Source organism: Megascapheus bottae, chromosome 6 (assembly GCF_031878675.1).
Source record: "Megascapheus bottae isolate mThoBot1 chromosome 6, mThoBot2.hap1, whole genome shotgun sequence".
Lineage (NCBI taxonomy): Eukaryota > Metazoa > Chordata > Mammalia > Rodentia > Geomyidae > Megascapheus > Megascapheus bottae.
Window position 1 is genome coordinate 12649364 of NC_143514.1, and position 19520 is coordinate 12668883.

Below are 19520 nucleotides of genomic sequence, written 5' to 3' on the forward strand. Positions count from 1 at the left end.
ACCAGGCAAGCACTCTGCCACTAATCCACCTTCCTAGCATCTATTTTGTGAACATTTTTCCCAGGCTGCCCTTGAATTATAATCTTGCTGATCTCTACAGCAACAGACTGCAGGCACCGTGCCTGGCTCCTCTGTACATGTTAATCCTTTTGATATTCATTTTTGCTTTTCTTACTCTACTGAAACTGCTCTCGTGAGACAAACACAGATATGATGATATTGGTGTGGTCCTCAAATTACCTTACTTCTCTGAACAATCCTGATTATTTTAACCAGTAACTTCATTTTCAAATCCTCCTGGGTGATATTCTTAGGCACCTGTTATTTTCTAGTCTGGATAGTTTCACTTCCAGTAAAGATCGTATGATTGCTTTTCTTGATTTCATGCTTATATAGAGAGGTAACAGTTTGCTGTGAATTATTCTCTTCCAACCTCAAATCTCTTATTTCTTAAATGTCAAAAGGTACCTTTTTTAAAACTTACTAATTTGAAGTAATTTTTACAGTTTTTCCGCATTCTGTTCACAGTGTCCTTAGTTTTAATTATGTTGATTGGAGTGGGAAATTGTCCATCAATAGTCCAAATGAGAAGTACTGTTGCCAACCACAGTTTTTTAACCAACGTTAAAAAATTGCTGGTACTGAGTTCTGTAATAATTCATGACAATTTGCTATTTCTAGTCAATATCTACCTTGACAGAGGAAGTAAGCAAAGATAGAAGAGTGTTTGAAGTGAGAATAATTTGCAAAACTGTGTGTGTTATTTAAAGCACATTGCCATCAATGATGAGAGCTGGGACTACTAATCTGGTATTGTAAGGGATTCTGAAATTACATGTATAGTTTGGTATGCTTTTCTTCTGAGAAGATGCATCACTTGTGTGTGTGTGTGTGTGCGTGCGCCCGCGAGCACTGGGACTTGACCTCATGGCCTCTCCCTTAGCTTTTCACTCAGTGCTACCATTTTACCACTGGAGCTGCACCTCGCTTCAGTCTTTTTGGTGGTTAATTGGAGATGTTTCATGGACTTTCTTGCCCAGGTTAGTTTGAGCCTCAGTCCTCAGATCTCAGCCTCCTGAATAGCTAGGATTGTAGGTGTGAGCCACTGGTTTCCATTAAGGACACATGGCTTTTTTTCACCCCTGCCAGTCCTGGGCTTGAGCTCAGGGTCTGAGCACTGTCCTTGGGCTTTCTCAAGGCTAGAGCTCTACCACTTGAGCCACAGCACCACTTCTGGCTTTTTTCTATGTATGTGGTACTGAGGAATGGAACCCAGGTCTTCGTGCATGCTAGGCAAGCACGCTACCACTAGACCAAACTCCTGGCCTGGCTTTTTTTTTTTTTTGCCAGTCCTGGGCTTGAGCTCAGGGCCTGAGCACTGTCCTTGGATTTTTCTCAAGGCTAGAGCTCTACCACTTGAGTCTCAGCACCACTTCTGGCTTTTTCTAAGTATGTGGTACCAAGGGATTGAACCCGGGTCTTCGTGCATGCTAGGCAAGCACTCTACCATTAGGCCAAACTCCCGGCCCACGGCTTTTTTTTTTTTTTTAAATCAAGTTTTCAGAAGGATCTTTAGTAGACAATGCTAAGACCACTTAGCTAGAATATAAAGACTTCAAAAAGAGAAGAGTGTACTAATGTCAAAGTTGGTGAGATACATAAGTTTAAGTAGGTAATATACATAATTTTATAATATTACATTATAAAAGTAAGTGTACATTGATTTTTTTTGGCAGTACTGGGATTTGAAACCAGGCCTTCTGCTTACTAGGCAAGTACAAAGCACACTACCACTTGAGCTATATCTCCAGTCCTTTCTGCTTTAGTTTTTCAGAGAGGAATCTCTTGCTTTGCTCTGCAGGCTGTCTTCAGACCTTGACATCCTGTCTCTTTCTCCTGAGTAGCTGAGAATCTGGGTAGATATCACCAGACACATAGCTCTGTATGTTTAAATATATATATATATTTTAAATATATATATATATTGGGGGGGATGGGCTGAGAGTGTGGCCTAGTGGTAGAATGCTTACATGAAGTCCTGGATTTGATTCCTCTGTACCATATACACAGAAAAATCCAGAAATGATGTTGTGGCTCAAATGGTAGAGCGCTAGCCCTGAGAAGGTTTAAGGACAGTGCCTAGGCCCTGAGTTTAAGCTCCAGGACTGACCAAAAAACCTTTGTTTTTGTTTTAAACAGGGTCTCATGTATAGCTCAGGTTCCTTTCAAACTCAAGTGCTGGGACTATAGGCATGTGTTAGCACAGCAGGGCTTTGTGGTATCTTCTCTAAATGTCATTAGTTTAAAAAAATTTTGCAATTGCTAATTTAACAATCTGAAAATTTTATAATCACCATAGGATTTGAATGGGTTAACAAAACTCAATATAGTTTTAATGATTAATTTCAGTTTTCCTCAAGGAAACATAAAATCCCAACGTGGGAAACGATTTAAAAAAAATCTGAAAAGGAAGACATTTTCTAGGACAATGATATTTTAAATACCTGTGATGGTAAATCCTCAGGACAATTACAATAATCTTGAGGATTTTTTTTTTAAAGGATTAAAAGAATTTTCCTGGAAAAACTATTAACACTCTACCTCTGAGGATAGAGGGGGAGGGGAAGTGCCATGAAATATCGTGTCACAGCACTTGGCAGATGGTGGGGGTCTGGGGTGGTCCTTGTTGCTGAGTGAATCAGTGCAGTAATTCAATCCTGGATGCCAGGCAGGTGGTCACCATCACAGGTGGTTGTGTACAAGAACTCTTCTGATGTGATCATAAGACCACCGTGTGTGTGTGTGTGTGTGTGTGTGTGTGTGTGTGTGTGTGTGTGTGTTTGCCAGTCCTGGGGCTGACCACTCTCCTTGGACTTTCTCAAGGCTAGTGCTCTACCACTTGAGCCATACCTCCACTTCTGGCTTTTTCTCTATTTGTGGTACCAAGGAGTTGAACCCAGGTCTTCGTGCATGCTAGGCAAGCACTCTTACCACTAGGCCACCCTGTTTGTATAACAACGAAAGCTCCTTGAGATTTCTCTCTGGGGCTGTTTTAGGTGCAAGGGCTTTGGGGAAAGAAAAGCAGGGTTATATTCTGGAGAGTCATGTAGTTTAAAGGAGTGCCATGGCATTTGTAGAGCAGGGGGCCCTTATGATCACTGAAGAAGTCTGATATAGAGAGTCCCCATATGCCAGTGTGTGTCTCTCTGTGTGTGTGTGTGTGTGTGTGTGTGTGTGTGTGTTGATCTCAGGCTCTCAAACTTACAGCTGGTGCTCTACCACTTGAGCCACACCTCTACCTAAAGCTTTTTGCCATTTGATTGGAGATGAGTCATACTGATTTTTCTACTTGGGCTGACTTCAAGTCATGTCCTCAGATCTCAGCTTCTTGAGTAGCAAGGATTACACCTGTGAGTCACTAGTGCCTGGATGATGATCAAATACCTTACAAACAGCATTTTTCCCCCAATAACATTCTTTCACTAGGTCTTTAACCAAATGATACATTTTATTCATTTATTCATGAATAAAATATATGGAGATGAAGGCAAAATAGACCACCTAGACACATCTTTTCCTTAAGAAGTCATTCAACTGATTCTTAGCTCTAAATAAAAACATAAACCATGTTTTGTTTTGTGCAGCCAAAGAAAGCTTTCAAGAATATCCCTTTCCTGAGAAAGTTGGAGGTAAAACATGGAGAGGTCATGGCTGATCACAGGAAGACCTGTTCCATTTTCTTTGCTTTTGCAGTGAGAAGCACTGATTGCTATGGAGACGCTGATTGCTGTGGGCCTTGCTGGGCTAGCCTAGTCACTTGTAAGAGAATGATGCCTTGGTCACTGTGGGTCCCCCCCTTGTTGTGAGCTACTCAATCTGACCTCTGTCATTTGTAGAGCTTGCTTGTTTCAAGACATGCATGGACTGTAATTTCCTATTGAGAACCATATTTATCCTGGCTGTACCAGAAACTTCCCGAAGCTGATTGTTAGCTGATCCTGACTGATTCAGGCAACTTCATGCAACCCATGTGCTAAGCAAACAGCTTAAAGCTTTTACTTTTTAAAAGCATGGCACACAAAATTCGCTGAAACGCTGCTTATCATCTTTGTATCTTTATGTCGGTCATTGACTCCCTCCTCCCCCTTTTTAGTTTTTGAGTTGAGTTGCATTACCTTTTGCTGTTGAGTGGTTAGTTTGTGCTCTCCTAACCTATACAGAACAAGTTGAGTGCATGGTTTGTGTGTATTGTCAGAGTTCAAGGATAGCTTGATCTCTTTGTGATTCATGTTAGCATGCGGTCATCATCATTTCTCTGAGTATCTGGGTTTATTTTCCTATCAAAACTCAACCTTTCAGGTAGTTTTTCTTTCTAAGGTAGAAGATGTCAACATTGTTATCTTAGTTTATATTGTTCTGCCATACGGTTACTATATTTGGTTTACAAGTATTATTAAATATTATATGATATACCACCTGCTTTTGATTTAGGCGAAAAGTAGTAAAACTTTGACTCTCAGGTAAGCAATACAGGTCTGGAAATTTCTATAGGTTTGATTATATGAATGGATAGATGTTTAATCCTATATATATTTTTAAGCCCTTGGTAAGTGAAAAAGTGATTGTACCCATGACTAAGATTACATCATTGTTCTTGAGTGAAATGAATGTATCTACTCAGTTCCCTCTTGTGTCTGTTATCATGAAGGCTTGTCTGGCTAGGCCAATATTTTGCATGAGCCATTCATTAGATTGTAACTGTGCATGTGGCTAGGGACTGGGGGACCCTTCTTAAAAGTTTTGACCAGTAGCTGCTTTATTCATGCTGGTAACTAGTAGAGCCTTCAGCTACATCATCCTGGTGCAAGCTGATTGCCCATGGACTGCCTTCAGTCCACAGACATGTTTTAACTTAAATTATTATTATTATTATTTTGCCAGTCCTGGGGTTTGAACTCCGGGCCTGAGTCTTGGCCTTTCTGTAAGACTAGAGCTCTACCGCTTGAGCCACCTCACCATTTCCGGCTTTTTTCTATGTATGTGGTACTGAGGAATTGAACCCGGGTCTTCGTGCATGCTAGACATGCACTCTACCACTAGGCCAAACTCCCAGCCCCAACTTAAATTAATTTTTAAAAATTACCTTTAAATACTTGTACTAAGTGGTTTCACTTCAACATGCATGGACATGTTTTGCTGGGAATGTGATTGCAACTTGTGTAAATGTATGTATAATTCTGGCTTCTTTGATTTTTGAATTAGTGCATATATCTATGTATCTATCTATCTATATACATAAATATGTCTATATGCATTTTATATGTATACATACATACTTTTATAGATACATGCACATACATATATGTATATATACATATAGATGCATATATATGCACACATATACATATACATTTTTTGTGTGTATTTGCCAGTACTGGGACACAAACTCTGGGAATGGATATTATCCCTTAGCTTTTTTGCTGAAGACTGGTGCTTGAGCCATAGCTCCATTTCTTTGCTGATTAATTGGGTATAAGAATCTCATGTACCTTCTTGCTCTGGCTGGCTTTGAACTGTGATCCTCAGATCTCAGTCTTCCGAGTAAAGCCACTGGTGAGCCACTTGTGCCCAGATGAATTAGTATTTGGAATACAGACAGGTTTCATTGCTAATTTCCATTAATGCACACAGTGCTTTTTTGAACCTCTGTGTCCCCTCTACCATTCTCCCATTCCTCCACCCTCCCTTTTTTTCTTTTCAATACTGAGTTATGTGAAAGGCCCTCTTTCCTGCATGGAAGAGTAGGACAAGTGGTACTCATACTTAACAAGAACTTAGAGCGGTGGATTTCCTGAGCCAGCAGCAGCTGCATCCTCAGGAAACCTGCTAGAAATATGGATTCTCAGGCTCTGCTCCTGTGAATCAGAAACTTGGGGTGGGGCCCAGATCACAGTGCTGTAATAAGCTTCCCAGGTGACTGGAGCTAACCAAAAGAGAATGAAATGGGCCAGATGTTGTGGCACACACTTGTAATCCCCAGTTCTTGGGAGGCTAAGGCAGGAGGATAGTGAATTTAAGTTTAGCCTGGGCTACATAGTGAGATCCTTCCTCAGGAAATTAAAAATGAAAAGAAAAGAAAAGAAAGGAAAAGAAGAGAGAGACAGAGACAGACCTAGAATGGATTAGAACACATTAATAAAATAATAAAATATAATGGGATTTGGATTTAGGTCATTTTTATTTCTGAATTTTAATAATGTTAACTATTTCAGCTGAGAATTATTTTTATGAATTCTGAACCACAGAACTTGTTATGGCTTCAGAATTGATATTTCTCCAAATCAGCAAACTCAGTGAGGGAGTTCTGAAGGCACCCAGCACATTTCACAGCGGGCCCTATCTGACTCTTTGCTTATGGGTCTCCTGTGTTTCTTGTATTTCAGCCATGGCCATGCCCTGTGCTTTTACAAACTACTATGTGAGGGGCCCCTCCTGACACTGTTCTTTATTACTCTGGGAAATTCGGAGATAGAGTAAATGACAAAGATGAGCTTCTGCTTCTTATGTGGCTGTAACTAGGGAGGCTGCTGGGTGTCCACTTAAATTAAGAACTCTGATAGTGTAATTCCTTAGAAAGGTGAAGTCAAAGTTCAACAAAATAAACACCAGGAGGTGGGTCCTGGAAAGGGGTGGGATGGATCAGGAGAAAGGAGTACATAGGTGAAGAAGAGGGAGAGAACGCCTTCAAGAATTCATTGTATGTTTTATAAAATTAAGAAGTGAGGGATGGGTGTGTTGGGAGGGTTGGAGGAGAATGTAGAAAGAGGCGACAGTGATCAAGATGCACTGTATTCATACACTGCTTTGTTAAATGGCAACTCCTTGAAACGGCTTCTTAGAGATCATTTTTATTTTTTGTGGGTCGCAGGGCTTGAACTTGACCTGAGCACTGTCCCTGAGCTCTTCAGCTCAAGGCCACCATCCTACCTTGAGCCCAGCCCCGCTTCTCTTTTTCTGGAGGTTCATTGGAGATAAGAGTCTCAGGTCCTTTTGTACCCGGGCTAGCTTTGAACCTTGATCCTCAGATCTCAACCTCCTGAGTAGCTAGGATGACAGGCGTGAGCCACTTTGTCCAGCTTTAGAGATAATTATTATTTTTCAAAGCATTTACAGATCTGCAGTGGAAAGGAACTCTTTGGAGTTCTCTACTCCAATTTAATGGCCCATTCCAAGTTAGCTTCTGTAGCCTATATGATTAAGAAAAAGGCAGGGATAGAGGCTCCCAACCCAAGAAAACATGCAAATTTTAAATATATGAGCAAGAAGGTCTCCTCCCTTCCCCACTCCCAAACACAACCAAGAAATAAGCATTGGTAGGGAGAGAATGATTTTGTGAGTTATCATTTTTGATGAGTAAATGTCTTTCCACAGTGTTTCCATAGCAGCAGTTCAATAGGAAATCTAAATACCCAGCAGAAAAGTGCATCAAATAGATAATCTGACTGCAAGGCGGCTGACCCGTTCCATTGGCAGGAAATGCAGAGAGAGAAAGAGAGGGGGTGGAGGGAGGAGAGGAGAGATGTGGTCTTCCCCTGGGGGTATAGGGGAGGCAGTTTAAGGTATTTAGGCTTTAGAGACATAGGAAATAATTAAGTTCCATTCGCGCTGGGACTTGAATTCAAGGCCTTGCATTCGTGCTTAGCTTTTCCCCTTTAGTTTATCACTCTACTATTTGAGCCATGCTTCCACCTCTAGCTTTATGTTAGTTAATGGAGATAAGAATCTCTCAGATTTTTTTCTGCCTAGGCCAGCTTCTAATCATGATTCTCAGATCTCAGCCAGCTGAGTAGCTAGGTTTGTAAGGTGTGAGTAACTGGTACCTGCCTTCGCTTTCCTTTTGTTAAATCAAGTATTACTTATTGATGGAGAATAATAAATGACCAAACTAAACGATCAGCAAGTAATGGGTTAGACAGAGAAAGAAAATGCCCAGGCATTCAGGAGTTTCACAATGAGAAAGCAATGAGCCAAGTTTCAACACCATTGATATTAACTTTGAAGTCTTCACAATAACTTTAGTGGAATCATCTGATAATAAAATGTTCTTTCCCCCCTCTTTTCTTCATAGGAGTGTTTTTATACATGTATCAGGAAATAAAGGCACTGACAATAGAGCTTCCTTTTTTTTTTCTTGATTGTTACTGGTGTTTGAATTCAGACCTCACCCTGGCTTGGCAGGCACTCTTATTCACTGAGCCACATCTTTTGCCTGTAAGAGACTTAACTTGGAGTCAAACACTAAGTTTTAAAAGTTTAATTGAAAACAAAACAAAACAAAACACTACAGGGCACCAGTGGCTTATTCCTTTTATCCTTGACACTCAGGAGGCTGAGATCTGAGGACTGAGGTTCAAAGCCAGTCCAGACAGGAAAGTCTGTGAAACTCTAATCTCCAGTTAACCATGAGAAAGCTGAAAGTGGAGCTGTAGTTCAGTGGTAGAGCACTAGCTTTGGGGCAGAAGAAGCTCAGAATTAATGCTCAGGCCTTGAGTTCAAGTCTTAGAACTGGCACACATGTATCATTTCAAAGAATTTTACATGTAGTTACCGAAGAGGGATTCTTGGTTTAGAACTGTCACTTGTGTTCCTATGTGAGTACATGCTAGAGCCAAAATGATAGCATTTCATTCTTAGGAGAAATTTCTGAGTTTCTTTTGTAGAAAATGACATGGTAAATGATTTTCTGTTAGTTGGGTTCAGTGGATTGAGTATGAAAAGCCATTTTTATAGTCGGTATGAATTTATAAATATTATCCAATGTATTATGTGCCTGTATTTAGAAAATTATTTGTCGATATTCTGTTCTGAAACACCATGGAATGGAGAAGAGGTAATTGAGTTACATCTGTTCTTGCTGCTGTACATTTGAATTTTGACTCATCATTTAATAGTTTTATCAATAGTTTTATTTATAGTTTAATGGGTCTTTCTCTTATCTCTCTTTATGCCTAGCATGTATGCTAGCATGGTGCTTATTTCTGATTTAGTTAAATACTTGAGCATGTAACATCTTGCCTGGCATACCACAAAGTGCTTAATGACTAAATCTATGAGTTTAATGAATGGCTCTTGAATTAGATGCTTACTGATATTGTTTTGATGGCTCATTATTTTTCTCCATTAACCACTTGTTTTCAGTTAATCAGAACACATTCTAGGAAGGAAATACATTAATATTGGTCTCTATAATTGAAACATTTTAGAGAAGACAGCAGATTGACACATTAGAACAGACTAAAATATGAGTCATAAATGACTGTTCAGAGTGGAAATAGCATATAGGGAGTAAAATATAAGCTCTAGAATAAATCAAATAATAAACTATGTTTTATTTATTTTTTTTTTATGTTAAGAGGTCAGCCATTTCATTTCCCACCACATCAGTCTCCTTTCTTGGAGAGAAAAATCTTGATTATTAGTCAATGATATGATAGATTAAAAAAAGTGAACTCAAGTCCTCCCCTCCCCACACACCTGTGTCTAAATGCCCCAGATATTAAAATTCAGACATATTTAGTTTTGTGGATCCTAAGCCATCTTGAACATTGACAGGAGCTGGCTGCCATCCACAAATGTTAATATTGTCTTTATAGTTACATTCTTTTTTTTCTTCTCCATTTAGTCCTACAGTTTATCAAGAAAGAAGATTGTGCACTATACCTGCTTTGACCAACGGAAAAGAGCAAACGCAGCGTTTCTGATTGGTGCTTATGCCGTAAGTGTGTTCTTCATGCTTCCTTTCTCTATCCAGCAGTGATAGACCAACACTGTCAATAATGCAGGCCACTTCACCAGGGTGCTAGGGAGATGGGAAGATAATTAGTAGCTTGGGGAATTGATCTGGAATGGAAAGTCTGCCAGTGATAGGGTGTTTAGTGAGAGAAATATTGGAATTTCAATGTGTTGCCTGGCTTCTCCTGTCAAGTGTTTGAATAAAAAGAATACCTAAGCTGGGTGTGGGTGGCTCACATCTGTAATCCTAGCAGTTTAGGAGGTTGAGCTCTAAGGATCACTGTTTGCCAGCCCAGGGAGAAAAGGCCAGGAGACTTTTTTTTTTTGGTCTGGAATTAGGACTTGAACTCCATATCTGATGCTTTTGCTCATTCAGTGGCACTTTGCCATCTGAGCCGTGCCTCCAACCCTACCAGGAGATTCTTCTCTCCAATTAATCACCAAAATTTGGGAAGTGGAAGTATGGTTTAAATGGTAGAGCATCAGCCTTGTGTGAAAAAGCTAAGGGACAGCAGCTAGTTCCTGAGTTCAAGCCCCTCTACTGGCAGGAAAACAACCCCACAAAACAAAAACAAAAATGCGTGTGTAGGTGAAATACATGTGATAAAATATTTTTCTTTCTTATTTTTTTTGCCAGTCTCTAGGCTTGAACTCAGGACCTGGGCACTGTCCTTGGACACTTTTTGCTCAAGGCTAGTGCTCTGCCACTTGAGCCACAGCGCCGCTTCTGACTTTTTCTGTGTATGTGATATCTAGGAATTGAACCCAGGGCTTCGTGCATGCTAGGCGAGCACTTCACTACTAGGTCACATTCTCAGCCCAACATAGTCCTTTTTGTAAGAAGAAATCTTGGATGACACCAGGCAGTATTTATTATTGCTTTCATTTTTTTCCCTAAATCTTCATCTATCTATACAAGTGTTTGCAATAGGAAACATATATTTGCATCGATTACAGCTTCTTGACTATTTCAGATCTTCAAGAAAATGCTTTTGAATGTAGGTTTGGTCCTCTATAAGCACAACTGTCAAGCAGGAGTTCCATAGGAATATGTTATGGCTTCTGGAATTTTCCTTCTGTGCTGAGACTGAGCAGAAAAAAAGCAGAAGTCATCAGGGCTGGGGTGTCCCTGCAAACCAGCGGATTCTTCAGGGATGTAGGAACATTCAGCGAGAGCTCTACTGGCTACAGGCCATGTCAAGCTCAAAACCCTGTTCTGTTGAGTGAGTCGTTGCCTGGTACAGCCTAGGAAGATTCACAAGCTGACAGCCAGTGCAGGCTGACACCTTGATTGTAGGACTGAGGTACCCAGCTCTGCCTGCCATTCCTGCTCCAGCGTGACCCTACTTCTCTTTCTCTGCAAATACTATGCTATAGCACAAGGAATAATGGCTAAGATTCAGAAACAAACAAGCAAACAAACAAACAAACAAACCCCAAACCCTGAAACAAAAGCATGGCTGGGTACCTGGCTCAAGCCTATAATTCTAGCTATTCAGGAGGCTGAGATCTGAGGATTGCAGTTCAAAACCAGCTGGGGCAGAAAAATCCTGACACTCTTATCTCTAATTAATTATGCAAAAACTGGAAGTGGAGCTGTGGCTCAGAGTGGTAGATCACTAGCCCTGAGCACAGAAGCTCAGGGACAGGGCCTAGGCTCTGAGTTCAGTCTCAGGACTGGCAAAAGCCCAACAAACAAGACCCAAGACGTGAAGTATTTGTCCTAAAGGGATTCTGGATGGAAATGTCAAGTCAGTTATCCTTCTTAACTTTATTTAGTTCCCTTGTCTCTAAACTGGGAAGATTGGATGGAAGGTTCCTTAGATTTCCTTCCAGTTCTTAGGATACTGTAGTTATTCACGGTACCGGCTAGGCTGCTGCTTTTATTTTAAAGAGAGGGTTCAGTGAGGTGTTGGGAACTGGTTAAGCAGCATGCCTATTTTGCATTGATAATTGCTACTCATTTCAAATTGGTTATTGATGCCAGGCACTGGTGGCTCACATTTGTAATCCCAGCTACTCAGGCAGAGATCTGAGGTTTGCAGTTCAAAGCTAGCCCAGGCAGACAAGTCCCTGTGAAACTCTTATCTCCAATTAACTACACAAAATGAGAAGTAATGTTGTCTCAAGTGGTAGAGTGCCAGCCTTGAGCAGAAAACGCCAGATGAAGAAAAAAAAGCCCTGTATTCAAGCTCCAGTGCCCCCCCAAAAAAGAAAAAAAAAAGAAAGAAAGGGAAATATGAAGAAGAAAAGTCAGCTACCTGACTTTGCCCCACTTCTTTCTGATTTGTTTTGGGTGGTCTTTGATTTCAGCAGGCACCTCTTGAAATTTGAAATTCAGTCCAGTGTTATGGCTGCATTGGGCTTAGGATACGATGACAAGGCACATTGTTAATGTAGAAGCTTACAACACTTTGAAGTGACCCAAGGGAGAAAAACCATTTTAGCTAGGGAAGAAGTGCTGAGAGCAGCACTGCCTGGTCTCAGACCAGTTGTAGCCCTGGGTGTAAAGTGATTATTCTTGCACTGGTCATTTCCCAGTTGTTTTTTTTCTCTTCTAATTTGGAAAGGCACTCCCCAGAAAGAGTTTTGGATACTAATTCTCAATAAGAATAATACTAAGAATTGCAGTTCTTCCTTAAAGAGGGTTTTATTTTTATTTTTCTGTCCCTTCTTTATGTCATCTATATACATTTAATTGTTAACTTAAGACTTGTGTGTGTGTGTGTGTGTGTGTGTGTGTGTGTGTGTGTGTGTGTGCACTCGAGCTAGTGCTGTGGCTTGAACTCAGGGCTTTATCTTGCTTAGTTCTTTTGTTCAGGGATGATGCTCTTTTGCTGGAGCCACACCTCCACTTCTGGCCTTTTACTGTTCATAGCAGATAAGAGTTTCATGGGCTTTTTTAAAATTGGGGCTGGCTATGAACTGGGATTCCCAGATCTCAGTCCTTCTATGCAGGATAACAGATCTGAGCTACTTGTACATGGCTGTGATTGTCTTTTCACTTTTTTTGGGTGGGGGGGGTTGGTCCTGTACTCAGCCAGGTCCATGAACTCAGGACCTGGTTGCGTTCATGGTCAAGGCTAGTGCTGTACCATTTGAGTCACAGATTCATTTCAAGCTTTTTTAGTAGTTAATTGAAGATGAATCTCCCTAACTTTACTACCTGGGCTGGCTTTGAACTGCCATCTTCAGAGATTAACTTCCTGAGTAGCTACTTTTTACCTTTTTGCTTTCTTTTATTCACTACATAATTGTCAGATAAGTCTTCTCAAAGTAGAATTGGATCTCTTTATTACCCTGTTGCAGATCTGATTGTTCAGTATTCTTAGCACAGGATCCCCACCCTCTCAGAGCCATTACCATCTCTGATGAGATGTGGTTCCCTTGAGATCCTCTGAGACCCTCCCAGTCTTCTGCTCTTCTGGGGAAAATCTTAACCCTTGATCCTGCCAGATGGCCTTGATAATGCTTGCTCCATCTGGAATATATTTACTTCAAACTTTTTTGTGTGTCTGGTTATTTATAAAATTTCTATCTCAGAGAGCCTTTTTTCTTTCTTTCTTTTTTTTTTTTTAAACAATTTTTTCCCCCACAGGTTACTCTCTACTCCTATTTGTCTTTTAGGTTATTGTTATTTTCTTTATAATACTCCATTGTATGTAATTACCTTACTTATTTTGTGTATGTACTTGTTTATTATCTCTTTTCCATGCGGGAGTAGTGGGCCCTTATCTATTTTGCTCACTGCTGTGTCTAGAATATGATAAAATATTTAACAAGGGGTTACAGGCTGGTGTTCAGCCACTGAATTGGAAGCTGGCCACAAGACAGAGGTGGACTTGGGGCATTCCTGCTGTGATGGATTGTGAGCAGGGCTAGGGGAGGTGAGGGCCTCCAGGGAAGAGCTGGGGTGTATAGTGAGGGTCAGGCAGGTGCGGGAAGGAGAAGCAGCTGTTTACAGCTGGTGTGGAATTGTTCCAGGACATGACTTCTGAGTGTTGTATTTAGAACTGTGCTGAGCACATAGTACATTTCTGGAAAAAAAAAATCTACTGAATAAATTAAGAATGAGGCTTCAAAATAGGAAAGAAGGAGAAAGACAGTACATGAGCAATTCCTGTTGATTTCATGCGCCTTCCTTATTACCATAATATTTGAAGATTTTTTTTTGTGGGTCATGGGGCTTGAACTTGGCCTGAGCATTATCCCTGAGCTCTGAAGCTCAAGGCTACCACCCTACCCCTGGGCCTGGGCATTGTCCCTGAGCTCTTCACTCCAAGCTATCACCCTACCCTTGAGCCAAGCCCCACTTCCCATTTTCTAGAGATTAATTGGAGATAAGAGTCTCAAGTCCTTTAGTGCCAAGGCTGTCTTTGAACCTTGATCCTCAGATCTCAGCCTCCTGAGCAGTTAAGATTACAGGCGTGAGCCACTGCGCCTAGCTATATCTGAGGATTTTTTTTTTTTTTTGCCAGTCCTGGGCTTGAGCTCAGGGCCTGAGCACTGTCCTTGGACTTTCTCAAGGCTAGAGCTCTACCACTTGAGCCTCAGCACTACTCTGGCTTTTTTCTATGTATGTGGTACCCAGGAATGGAACCCGGGCCTTTGTGCATGCTAGGCAAGCATTCTACCACTAGGCCAAACTCCCGGCCATATTTGAGGATTTTTAAGCTCAAAGTGAGCAACAGAATGTAGGATCAAAGTGAAGATCATAGATCAAAATAATACCTTTGATATAAAAAGTGTCATGGTTGCTGGACTGCTGCTGGTTCACAACTGTAATCCTAGCTACTCAGGAGGCTGAGATGTGAGGATCAAGGTTCAAAGCCATACCAGGCAGGAAATTCCATGAAACATTTTTTTGTTGTTGTTGTTTTGCTAGTCCGGAGGCTTGAACTCAGGGACTGAGCACTGTCCTTGGGCTTTCTCAGGGCTCATGCTCTACCACTTGAGCCACAGCACCACTTCTGGCCTTTTTTGTGTATGTGGTACCGAACAGTTGAACCTAGTGCATGCTAGGTAAGCACTGTACCACTAGGCCAAGCTCCTGGCCCCATGAGGTTTTTTTTAAACTCCAGTTAACCACCAAAAAGCCAGAAGTGGGACTGTGGCTTAAGTGGTAGAGTGCTACTAGCCTTGAGCAAAAAAGGTCAGGGTCAGAGCCCAGGCCCTAGTTCAAGTCCCAGGACACACACACACACACACACACACACACACACACACACACACACACACTGCTAAGTGCTGAGGGATGTCTCAGGTGATAGAATATTTGTCTAGCATGTATGAAGCCCTGATTGCAAACTGAAAAAAAAAAAGGTTGTTGTTACTACCCTTTTTCAGTCTTCTTAAAAACTGTGATGAAATACAAGTAGCGTAAAATTTATTATCTGAACTAAATTTTTTTTTCTGCTGGCATTTGAAGTCAGAGCCTCACCCTTCCTCGACTTACTTGCTCACAGGCTTGTGCTCTACTACTTGAGCCCCCCCACCAGCTTAGCTTTTTGTTGGAGATGGAATTGGAGATGGAATCTTGCCAACATGTCTGCCCAGATTGTCTTCAAACTTTTCAATCCTCCACACTCCACAAAGTCTCAGTCTCCTGAAGAATTAGGATTACAGGCGTGAGCCACTGGTGCCCAGTCGGAACCATTTTTTAAGTGTTGAAGCAGTTCAGTGGTAGGAAGTCCTTTCCTGTGACACAAAGTCTTGACGTGTGACATAGGGGTTGTGTGTCTCCAGTTTCTTTTTTCTTTCTTTCTTTTTTTTTTTTTGTTTGCTGGATTTCACTTTAATCTGCCTGTAAGGTTTTAATATCCAACATGGGAGGGAAAAAGCAAAGTTATATGAGCTAGTTTCAGAAAAATGAGCCTACAGAAGTTCAGTGTAGAAGTTCACCTTGACCATTTACTCCTGTAAAATATAAAGAAACACCTACTGAATTACTATGTTAAGTTTCCTTCAAGGAAATAGTCTCTGCTTTTATCACTGATTATACTTTGTAGCAAAGTTAAATTAAATATATACTTCTCACAAAGGGCAGAAATCAAGTCATCTATCAAACTTAAATGAACCGAAGTCTTTGCCATCAGAATTCAGCAGTCAATCATAATTATTGTGCAGGTCCACAGGTCCATGATTTGAAATAGTTGAGGATCTTGTCAGTAACCAGGACAAAATCTTTTTTATATATGAGGATTGTTTCCACGTAAAACCCTTTTTGGAGCTCAAGCTTTTCAGTTGATGACAGGTATTTCATTTGTTGAATCATCCTTTTGTTCTACTTCATCACCTGTTGGAGACTTTTTACCATCTCAAAAAACCACAGAGCCCGACAGCAACCACACGCTGTGTAGAGAAAAGACATCTGCCTGTACCATCCTGAGGCTGTTTGTGATTGCATGTTGAAACTCTCAGTCCATGGAGGCCCCAAATCTCCAGATGCTTATTTTTAAGAGGGGTGAGCCTTTTTCATCCTTTTCTCCTAGAGCTGTCTTGAAGAATAAATAAGGAGATAAAATATAGTTTCTTAAGTCTTGTTCAAAGGGGATCCACCAAGAAGGGGAATCCCTTTCCATGATAATCTGCACAAGAGCCCCTACTGACATTTAAAGGGTGCCTCTCCTTGGAAATCTTCCCTGTTATGCATCTCTTCCTAAACTCTGACATTATGCTCCTCAAGTTTCAAGAAGTCAGCTTTTCCAGAAAGAGGTTTCACTTCCAGGGTAATAGCCAGTGCAATTGTAGAATTAGAATGCTTGGATCATGATAGCATCTAAATACTTTGTATGAGTTTGAAGAAAGCCTTTAAAAATAACAAGCTGCCCTGACCCAGTGACTCATGACTATAATCCTAGCTACTCAGGAGGTTGAGTCTAAGAATAATGGTTCAAAGACAGGGTGGGAAAGTCTGTGAGACTTATCTCCAATGAACCACCAAGAAAGCCAGAAGTAGAGCTTGGGCTCAAGTGGTAGCATGCTAGCTAGAATTCAAGCCCCAGGATTTCCCCCACTCCCCTAAAATTACCAGCGGACTTGAGGTCCTTGCCATATATTTTAAGACCAAGTCTTTAGCCAATTATTGTATAGGACAGGCCCATGGGAGTTAGGTCCAGAGGAATTTGGATCAGATCTTGATGATGGAGGAAATGAGAATTAGAAGTTAAAAGAATTATGGGTGTTTGGCTTAGAAAAATTAGGTTCAAAGTTAAAGAATTAAGAACTTTTTGCCAGGCATGGTAGTGGGTGCTTGTAAAGCCAGCATTCAGGAGGCTAGGGCAGGAGGATTATGAATTCAAGGCTAGCCTGGTAGTCATACCTATATCAAGACTATCTATATAGCACAGTCCTTTCTCAACAAACAAAAACAATACCAGCTAAGTGCTGGTGGCTCACAGATAGAACCCTAGCTGCTCAGCAAGCTGAGATCTGAGGATTATGGCTCAAAGCCAGCCTGGACAGGAAAGTCTGTGAGACTCATTTCTAATTAACCATGAGAAAAATCATAAGTGGTGCTGTGACTCAAAGTGGTAGAGTGCTATCCTTGAGTGAAAGAGCTCAGGGACAGTGTCTAGGCCCTGAGTTCAAGCCCCATGAGCAGAAAAAAAAATTACGAGTTTCTTTTTCAATCCATAGAGTATTCTTAAGTGGAAGTGGTAACCACAATTTAAAAAAAAAAAATCCACTTGGTAAATGGCTAAATGTCAGGTCTGCATTGTGGATTAACCATGTGCCCAAACTGTGTGTCATGTCTGAACTGGGAATGACAAGGCTGTGTTTGTAGCTTTCCAGTCATGTCTGCCTTTGGTTCCTATTTTGTGATGACATAGCAGGCCTAAATAGTTGTACCAACTACAAGGTCTAATTGATTGCAAAGGAGCCATTCTCCTCCTGGCTTAGCAACAGTGACCAGGAGCTATAGCAGAGCCACAGGTGTGGCTCTTACTTCATCTGTTAAATGACTTGAGCAAGCTATGGTACTTACCTAGGATCCTGGGTTTTCATTGAAAACAGGATGATAAAACCCAGAGTTGCCTGCCAGGACAGGTGTGAGGATGCATGAGGTCAACCTGTACCATGATGATGGTGTTGTAGACACTCAGGCATGCTTTGTGGCTCTGGGCAGGGCAACACTGGCCTTTTTTCAGAGCCATTCTCCATTTCTCTTCACAAAGGTGAAGAACTGATAGCTGTTTCCTTCCTTCTGCCCCCAGTCTCCTCGCTTCATCCCATTTTTTTTTTTTTTTTTTTTTTTGCGAGTCCTGGGCTTGAGCTCAGGGCCTGAGCACTGTCCTTGTAGTTTCTCAAGGCTAGAGCTCTACCACTTGAGCCTCAGCACCACTTCTGGCTTTTTTCTATGTATGTGGTACCGAGGAATCGAACCCGGGTCTTCATGCATGCTAGGCAAGCACTTTAACCACTAGGCCAAACTCCTGGCCCAGCTTCATCCCATTTTTATCCTGGGCTTCATTTGGGTTTTCATCCATCTACATCATTTATGGCATGTAAATTATTTCGTTCCTATGGGCTCTGCCTAGCACTGTGGATGTTTCAAGGGGATAAACAAGCAAGCAAAATGCCTGGTGATCACTATTCAAAGCCAGCTCAGGCAGATAGGATTGTGAGATTCTTAGTTGCAATTAACTAGAAAAAAGCTGGAAATGGAGCTGTGGCTCAAGTGGTAGAGTACCCACTTGGAGTACAAAAAAGCTAAGGACGGTGCCCAGGCCCTGAGTTCAAAATAAACAATAAATCTGCCATAACCACATAATAGGAAAAAAGTAGAAAATTCTCCTGCCTCTTTTATCATTCTGAAAATGAAATATTTACTTTTGTATAATTGCCTGGTAGTTCTGAGAGACTCTTTACTTAGCCAACATGTATTTCACATTTGACCACTCAGGCAAGCAAGTAATAGTCCGCATTAACACTTCAGATTACTTAAAAATTTTTAGTAACATCATGTTTCTATATTATGAATGTTTCCATACTTCAGTCAAAAGGCTGAGAGTGATTTCAAATATTTGTAGTTTTGTGAATTTTTTATCTTTAGATTACAGAAGTAGGGCTTTAAATAAAGATTATTTTTGAAAAAACATTCTGATATTCGGTGGAGAGAAAAAGAATTCCTATTTTCCTGTTTTTTTTTTTTTCCCCCCAATTCTGAAGCTTGATCTTAGAGCTTTCTGCTCAAGGCCAGCACTCTACCACTTCTAGCTTTTTTTTTTTTTCTTTCCTTGATGGTTAATTGGAAATAAGAATCTCACAGGTTTTGCTGCCTAGTCATCTTCAAACTGTGACCTTCAGATCTCAGCTTCCTGAGTAGCTAAGACTGCAGGTGTGAGCCATAGGCACTGGGCTAGAATTCCTCCCTTTTGCCTGGACTGCTAGCCAGCCCACCGTCAAGGTGCCAGGGAACTTGAGTTGGAGTTGTCTTCAATACCACAACCCCAGTCAACCTCCCTAGAAATGCAGGCCAAACAAAAATGAGAAGAGCCTCTCTACTGAGCCCAGTCAACCCACAGACAAAACAAATAATGAAATCATTGTTCCGTGATTTGTTGCCCAGTGATAAGTAGATAATTATAAACTGGTTCATAGAAGTGAGGTTACTAAGTAACAATAACCTAAAGCATACAGTATCAGCTTTTTGGACAAGGCAGGTGGCTTGGGTACTGTGATGGCTGAAGGGGCATTGAGGAAAATGTTACTAGACAATGAAGCAA

General features: G+C 41.1%; 1 protein-coding gene and 1 pseudogene across 4 annotated transcripts in view; one reads left to right on the forward strand and one right to left on the reverse strand.

The window, feature by feature from the left end:
- Cdc14a (cell division cycle 14A) overlaps nt 1-19520 on the forward strand; it is a 152396-nt gene that overhangs the window by 18704 nt on the left and 114172 nt on the right. For 3 of the 4 annotated variants that reach the window (XR_016535909.1, XM_090334273.1, XM_090334272.1), the window contains exon 4: nt 9683-9775. Coding sequence is in view for 3 of the 4 variants with exons in the window: in XM_090334273.1 (XP_090190399.1) it covers nt 9683-9775 (93 nt within the window). In the remaining variant the exon portion in view is untranslated. Of the gene's footprint in view, nt 1-9682; nt 9776-19520 lie in introns of those variants that run through there. The other variant, XM_090334274.1, reaches the window with a different exon arrangement.
- Nucleotides 15908-16198, reverse strand: LOC150061389 (small integral membrane protein 26 pseudogene; annotated as a pseudogene).